The following is an 8,430-nucleotide window of genomic DNA, read 5'->3' as shown; positions in this document are numbered from 1 at the left end:
CTTGAACAAAGGCAGACTGCTCTACAGAAATAATTTCTAGAAGTATCTCTTTCAGCCCGTTAGCAATGACTTTACAAGCAATCTTATGTAAAACATTGCATACGTTGATTGGAAGGAATTGGGTTAGCGCGGAGGGACTCTTTACCTTTGAGATTAAAACCAAATAAGTACTATTGATGCACCATGCACTCTCCTCACCTTCCACAATGCAGGGATTTTTTACCTTTGAGATTGAAAGCAGATAAGTACTATTGATGCATTGTGCACTCTCCTCACCTTCCACAATGCACAGTACCGCTTTAGTTTTTTTTTTTTTTTTGACGGGCCACGGTACCACTTTAGTTACCTCGTCACCACATAATAATTTCTTGGAACGAGAAGAGCGAAAGCTGGCCAAACCCAACATAAGTAGGCCAAACCTAATTGATCTCGTAGCCTATTGATATTCTGAATATAAGCCCGGGGGCATGCGCTTGGTTAGTTACGAAGTCTAGCCCTGATCCCGTGATCCGGCTTTGCATCGATCGTTCGAGCTCGCCCGTGATGGCGCCGCCGGCCTTGCTTCCTAGGGCGAGCGCGTTGCGGCCTCTTGCCCCAGCCTCTTCTTCTCCCCTCCGCGCGCACGTCGTCGCGGCCACCCCAACGCCCCGCACGCCGCCACGCACAGCGCGTCCCGTGTCGCTGGTGAGCGCCGTCGGTCGATCAGTCGGTCGCCCTGTACCGTTCATATGCCTGCACCTGCGGGTCTCGCTCGATCGTTGCTGTGACTAACGTGTGCCGTCGCCCATCGATCGCAGCTCTGCACCCCGCTCAGCAACGTGGACGCCGCCGCCGCCGCCGGCGGCAGTGGCCCCGACAAGGAACCTTACCGGTGGCCGTGGGGATACGAGGACCCTCCCGCGTACGTGGAGGAGGACATCGTGGAAACCCAACTCAGGTTCGTGCGCGAGTCCGGGGAGGCGGTGGCTGCGCTCAAGGCCGCGGCCGCCGACGCGTGCCGTGCGCTCGTCGACAACTTCGGCGACATCCGCACTCTCAAGACCATCTACGACGTCGAGGACTACCACATCGGCATGCCATTCGGTATGCATAGCTTGATCGGTTTTTATGTATACAGTAAAAGCAGCTTGGTTCAAAGTTCAAACACTGTTAATCGTTCAGCAAAAAATCTTGAACTCACCTTAACATAGATCGGACAACAAAAGCGGTATAGGAGGAGAAGGAATTGGGTGAGGGGAGATGCCACGTACAGCGGGAGGCGTGGGGACTTGGAAGGGGGTCACTTGTTGTTTCACGTGTAGGTTTGCATGGTCCCACCTGTTAGCATTTAGATGAAGAAAAATGTTTCTACCTCCGATCCATATTAATTGTCACTATTTAGTAGAGTGGACGGACGATCACTAAGTCAACTCTTTATAATGCCCCTGAATTTCAGTTGTGCCCTGATTAAAGGATAATGTCGTTATATATTACTACTACTTAACCGCAAAAGTGAGCCTGAATTGAAAAAAGATCATAAAGAGCAAAATTAAAATAGAACACAATGTCAATGTATAATTGAGTACAAGTAGGCATCAATCAAATATATACCACATATACACTCATTATTCACAATGGCGTTGCTATTGTTGTGATACTATCTGATCATGACATGTGTCCAACCTTTGAATTGTGCAATCATCCTACCCGAAAACAAACATAAAAAGCTCAGTGGATTTACTACACTTTGGAAAAAAAAATTAAGAATGCAAACATGGACCAACCAGCTAATATTGTAGAGCAAACAATAACTTGGGCTGGATCTGGAGATATTGCCACTGGCCCGTGTTGGTGAACAACGCTAGAGGATGGAGGGCAGTGGGGAGAAGTGGAAAAGGTGGACCAGCCGTCGGGGGGTAGAAGAAGTTGACCTGGTGGCTGCTTGATGATGGTGTGAACAAAGCCGGTGGCAACGAGCTAGACGTGGAGGAGGTTGTGGTTGTCCATGAGAAAATCATGATGCAGTTTGATGAACAAGGTCGGTGCCATCATCGACAACAATCAGGGGGCGGAGAATCTCGAGGCAAGACAAACCCGCCGGTGGTGGTGTAAGCGACCATGGCACGATTAAGGGGAGGGGATGCATGGGCTGACATATCTGGGTTGTGGGTAGGTGGCAGCAGCCGACACTGGTAGGTGGTGGCACCGGGGAAGCCCTACGGGATGGAGGTGAGAGAGAATGAGAAAGGGCGAAGGTGGTGTCGGAGTCGGTGGCGGCGGTGAGAAAGAACTATGGGGCACATGGGGCAAGAGCACAAGAAGGGAGTGAGGAAAAAAGAGAGAACGAGAAGGGAGCAACGTGAAAATAGAGAATGAGAGGGGAGCCAGAAGAAGAGAGAGAATGAGGGGAAAGAGGTACTCAAGAGCGGGACTATGATATTGTGGGTCACACAGTGGTACTGTAGCATAATTTTGTGGGATTGGGGCACCCTTATTTGGGCCTCACAGAGAATCTCGGGATACTGCTCCTGGGCAGCTTTCGTAGATACATGCAAATCCAAGCCAGCCATGGAAATATGTGGGCCAAAATAATTTCATTCTTCTCGCATGTGAGCCCTTGGGACTTGAGGATGTTGTATAAGCCCAAAACAAGTGCCCCTTAGTCAGTGCCGGATCTTGAGAAAAATTTAGAGGGGTCATGACTGTAAGGGGAACAAATTAGTTGGGAAGGAGGGGCTAATCTCTAGTTGAAACACTAGTTAGGCCTAAAATCTAGCATTGCTCTTCAATGAATCCAAAAATTAAGGGGGTGGGGCATAGCCCCTGTTGGTCTACACTAAGCTCTGCCATTACCCTCAGTGGTTTTTTTCTTTCTCATTGATGCCTTATATACGAAGGGGAGCCTTGGCGCAGTGGTGAAGTTGTTGCCTTGTGACCATGAGGTCACGGGTTCAAGTACTAGAAATAGCCTCTTGCAGAAATATAGGAAAAGGCTGCATACAATAGACCTAAAGTGGCCGGACCCTTCTGCGGACCCTGTGCAAGCGGGAGCTATATGCACCGGGCTGCCCTATTGATGCCTTATATACCTTGCTTCTTAGTTTCATTTACTCTATCCAGTAAGCTTCATATATCAAACATAGGGACCAAACCCAAACGCTTGCTAGTACGCTTGCCATCGGACATAGGAACAAGGGAGAAGAGGACAAGAGGAATATAGAGGATCACAGAAAAGGCAAGGGGAAGAGGGAGGCGGCCTAACTGGAATGTCAATATGAGAATGTGGAAGGAGAACGATAGCGATGTGCATTATAACAAACAAGAGGAGCGCAAGGGAGTGGGAAAGAAGATGGAGGAGAGGGGGTGTTTGTACTCTAACCTCTAGAGTTGTTAGTCCTTCCGAATATCATTAGCACACCCTCTATAAACTAATATAAGACATTTTATAGACTTCTAATGATCTAAAAGGTCTTATATTAGTTTATAAAGGAAGTACATATTATTAGTTGATATATATACAAAATGGGTTTTGCATACATATTAGGTTTTGCTTCTCTAATCTCATTCAATTGTTGGTTGTTGTCATCTCACCCCAAAATTTAGGGATTTATTTCTTCCTTCTTCAGGTGTGCTTATTGCATGCATTGGTTGCTATCAACTGTGGAAGCTAGATCCCTCGACATTCCTAGATGTTGTATTGGGCTACGCATTCTACAGGCTCAGTGTCATGGGTTCACACATCCGGAGACAGGGGTCCTCGAATGATTTGTTCGGACGCCTCAAGTTTGGTCAGTTGTTGTACTACACAGTTGGTAATTGGAACTTGTATGTCTGATGTATCAAGCCATGTAAAATGCTATACTTTTCTTTCTATGCAGTTATTGTCGTAATCATGGCTGTGAAAGATTTCAGGAAAAATCTCGCTCCCATTGATTTTATCAGGTATGAGTATCGGCTTCACTTTATACTGCAACTTTTCCACGAGAACATTTCTATATTGCATTGAGTACCTAATTATTTTCTTGTCGAGATTACTAGAGGCAAAGATTTTAGATGTGTAATTGCATTGCAATCAACAAAGTAATATATATACTATATCCATTCCAAAATATACATGATGTCCCGCAGTAGTTGCAGTCAAACTCTTGAACCTAAGTTGGGTATTGATGCATATAACATTATTAAGATTGGCCAAATAATTAGAGAACACATTATTCTATGCAAAATATTACTCGCATGTTTCTACAACAGTTAAATTTGTGCGTTGAACAGCTGTATCATTTCTTATAAGAGACTAAAGCATTTAATTTGGTCCGGCGACTACAATTTGTCCCTTTTTCGCACATGTATGTATGCACGCACAATATTTGTTTTCCGTAATGGCCATAGGTCTGCAGTTCGGCCTTATCTTTTGATGGCATGAGTTTCCAACATACAAAAGGAATATTTGCATCCCACAAATTTGTATGGAAACATTATATGAGAAAAATAGTGTTCACACCCTACACTTTGACTCTTTGAGTATTGCACTCCACTTTACCGATGCAACAGTGTCTACATTTGCACTAGTAAGTTTTTGATGTGGTATTACTTGTATGTCGCATAATTGTTCAAGTTAAGGTAAATTCTGGGTAAATAAATGTATCTTTATTATGAAAACGTTGATAATATACCTGCATTTCAAATCCAAGTAATATCTACTTATCTTAGCGAAGAAGGGTTTAGAAGTATAATTATGTGCTTTACACAAAAATAAAAACCACGAAGAGTGCACACCGAATGTTCCTCAACAAAAAATAGTTAGAAGGTAGGGACATGGTTCCATTTGGTTGTCCCATTCAGCAGAACAGAAACAACAATGTACCTGAATTTCAATTTAACAAACTAATAAAGGATGGAAGGTGCTACATTGCCAATATATTTTGATATATGCACCAAAATAAAGCAATTTAAACACTTCTGTTAGGGATACTATGCATGCTGCTACCATTGAAATATATGTTTATTATGCACCAAAATAAAGTAGAATCAACATTTTAAGAGATACTCCTTAGTGCTGCCATGCCAGTATATGTTGATTTATGCACTGCGGAGTGTTATTTAACATCGTGTAAAAAAATATTGAGTTTTCTGGTGCCTAAAAAGAAGAGAGTGAGTACTCGCCAAATGCAGTGCTTTCCATTTAATAGGTAGAGTATGTATTCGGGCTTCATGGAGCCCGGAGCCAAAAATGTACACTCACTATCTCTTAATGATGTCTCCGTTGGTTAACGTTTATTATTTTGTGCTCACAGGACACCAGTTTATGCCCTCTATTCCATATCGTTCGTTCATGACATAATTGGCCTGAAGAAGTATGGAAAATATTATTTCGCTGTGACCATCGAACTACTAAAAACTAAGGAGGGCAGGTGCAAGCTAGCGAGTTTTTTCTAAACGTTTATCCTGCTAGTGGAGTGGCCATTTTTTCTCAAGCATAATTCATATTATAAGTACTTCATATTCCATATGATTATCAAATCAAACAATGTACTTGTTATCGAGTTATTTCTAAATATTTGTGCCTTATGTATTACATTGAAGTGATGTCAACCTTCTCTCAAGGATGCTACATAGGATCGAAAGGAAGAACTTTGTCTTCTCTTATGTGTAGGGATGGTCTCTCGGCGTATAAGAGGTGAAATATTATGTTATGCACAATTTCTAGTTCAAAATCAATTATACCATATATAATAAGTTGAGAGCATGCAAGTATTAATTGCTAAGGAGTAAATTGCATGGCCAACCTGGTCGCATGTGTGCGCCCGAAAATACTTTCTCACTAGATTGTTGCTATGCGAGAAGAGATTTGGAGCACGCAGGGGGGCGCAAACACACTTTGCTGGCCACACCTTTGCGGAGCAATTCAGAAACTGTTTCGCACATCCCATACATCTTCGTTTTTGCTATTAGTTTTGTGTAGCGGAATTTACATAGTAGGCGATTATAATTAGTTTATTTGTAAATTGTTAAGTTCCGTTATACAAAACTTAAGGTGAGCAGGAAGTTGGTGCGTGATGTGACCACAGGACAGATGTGCACGGAAAGCTTATATGCGCCTTTGTGTGCCCTTGAGAATTTCTCGTCGTTATGCCCGCTTTCATGGTACGTGTTCGACAAAATGCTTTTGCCCCGTTCCACTGCTTCCTCATGCACACTTGCCAGTGTCACATTCCCAATGCTAGGATAGTGTTCAATGTGTGTCCGCGCACGAACATGTCACCGTGTGCCTCCGGCATCGAGCGCGCTATGTAAGACACGTCAACAAGGTCTTTGGAGACCGGAAACCCCACACACCCAGGAGGGATCCCGTCAGGGCACGCGGTGGCTATAGGCTGCCCTAGGTCGACCTGATCTTCCTAGGGCCGTGTGGATCCTGCCGTGAAGCACGAAGAACAACGAAGAACATGGAAGAAGAAAACTAGGAAAACAAAAAAAAAAGATAAAATATTAGAGTGCTAGACTGGTTTGTCAATTGTGTGTTGTCCAATCCGCCATCACATCACATCTATTTATGAGGCACCCAAACTTCCCGTACAAGAAAAAGAACTCCAAATCTTACCATGATTACCTAACTCCAAACAGGAATGGAACGGGAAGGCTCCTCCGCCGGAATGGACCCCTCCCCCCTCCCGCCTCCGGTGCCAAGGAAGAGATTGGTGACAAAAAAACTTGGTGCTCGCCGCCGGGCTGATAACAAAGGCCGCGGCAAGCCCCCGATGACAGCTAGTTGACCTTCCCTTGCGCGATGAAGGCACTGAAAGGAGGGCGTTGAAGAATAAGAAGAAAAAGGCGTCAACATTGAATGTGATGGCTCGTCCTCGTCCAATGAGTCGTAGCCTGTCTCTGACCAGCTCTCCGCCTCCTTGTCTGACGCGTTCGTTCGTCGCAGCCGCGGCCGAGGGCCATGGCCACCAAGTGCTCAATAGTTGCCAATGAGGTAACTTTATTTGCCTTCTCATTTGGGTCCATGCATTGGTGATGGCTTGTGGCACGGCTATTCCGAGGCATATTTTATATATATCCGGTGTCACCGTTTGCATCGTATGAGAAATCGTCATTCTGAGATTAGCCACACCTGGGGAGTTTATAAACAAAAAATTGTATGTGTGATGAACAATTTGTGTAACAATTTGATTTTATGGATTGATGAACAATTTGTTTGTGATTCATTTGAGATGAGTTTGGTATGCATATATTCAATACGTATGCAATTGTCGTGCCGAATATAGGGTATCTGTTGGAACAAAAATGTTGCAGATAATGTAAAATACACTTTTTGATGATGCAACCGGAGATGCTCTTAGGATTTGGGTAATTTCATTTCTTGGGAAGAGAGGAGCGAAGGCTGGCCAAACCCAACATAAGCCAAGCCCAACCTAATTGATCTAGTAGCCGATCGATATCCTGAATAAGCCAGGGGGCATGCGCTTGGTTGGTTACGAAGTGTAAGCCCTGATCCGTCTTTGCATCGATCGTTCGAGCTCGCGCGTGATGGCGCCGCCGGTTTTGCTTCCTAGGGCGAGCGCCGTGCGACCTCTTGCCCCAGCATCTTCTTCCCCCCTCCGCGCACACGTCGTCGGGGCCGCCCGAACGCCCCGCGCGCCGCCACGCACAGCGCGTCCCTTGTCGCTGGTGAGGGCCGTCTTGTCGATCAGTCGGTCGCCCTGCACCGTTCAATCGCTCGTTGCGGTGACTAACTTGTGCCGTCGATCGCAGCTCTGCACCCCGCGCAGCAACGCCGCCGCCGCCGCCGGCGGCGGCGGTGGCGCTGATCCGAAATCTTACTGGTGGCCGTGGGGGGACGAGGACCCTCCCAAGTACGTGGAGGAGGGCATCGTGGAAACCCACCGCAGGTTCGTGCGCGAGTCCAGGGAGGCGGTGGCTGCGCTCAAGGCCGCCGCCGCCGACGCGTGCCGCGCGCTCGTGGACAACTTCGGCGACATCCGCTCTCTCAAGACCGTCTACGACGTCGAGGACTACCACATCGGCATGCCATTCGGTATGTATAGCTTGATCGGTTTTTTATATACAGTAAAAGCAGCTTGGTTCAAACAATGGCAATTGTCACTACCGGACTCGCGGGCTATGCCTACGGCCCAAGGCCGTCGGCATAGGTCCTTTGCTGTCGGCATAGATCTATGCCTATGGCCGCCGTCGGCATAGCCCCGTCGGCGTAGATCACGTCAGCGTAGATGTGTCAGACCGTCGGCGTAGTATAGCCGTCGGCATAGGTGCATATGCCGACGGCCGTGGGATAGCCGTCGGCATAGTTTAGCCGTCGGCGTTGTTTTCCGTCTGACGGCAACGGACGGCGCCGTCAACATCGCTATTCAGGAGACGACACGTGGCGCGATACAGGAGACGACACGTGGAGCAGGTATGCCGACGGCTAGGTCGTCGGCATAGATT

General features: G+C 46.4%; 1 protein-coding gene across 1 annotated transcript; it reads left to right on the top strand.

Annotated features, from left to right (window-relative positions):
* The first annotated feature begins 423 nt into the window (after window positions 1–423).
* On the top strand, window positions 424–5,554 carry LOC123107284 (uncharacterized). The gene is made up of 5 exons (XM_044529278.1): window positions 424–684; window positions 798–1,083; window positions 3,606–3,767; window positions 3,858–3,921; window positions 5,274–5,554. Exons 1-5 carry the CDS (start codon window positions 544–546, stop codon window positions 5,413–5,415), a joined length of 795 nt encoding a protein of 264 aa, XP_044385213.1. The 5' UTR covers window positions 424–543; the 3' UTR covers window positions 5,416–5,554.
* The last annotated feature ends 2,876 nt before the right edge of the window (window positions 5,555–8,430 follow it).

Source organism: Triticum aestivum, chromosome 5A (assembly GCF_018294505.1).
Source record: "Triticum aestivum cultivar Chinese Spring chromosome 5A, IWGSC CS RefSeq v2.1, whole genome shotgun sequence".
Taxonomy (NCBI): domain Eukaryota; kingdom Viridiplantae; phylum Streptophyta; class Magnoliopsida; order Poales; family Poaceae; genus Triticum; species Triticum aestivum.
Note: the sequence above shows the minus strand (reverse complement) of the source record. Positions and strands in the feature narration are given on the sequence as shown.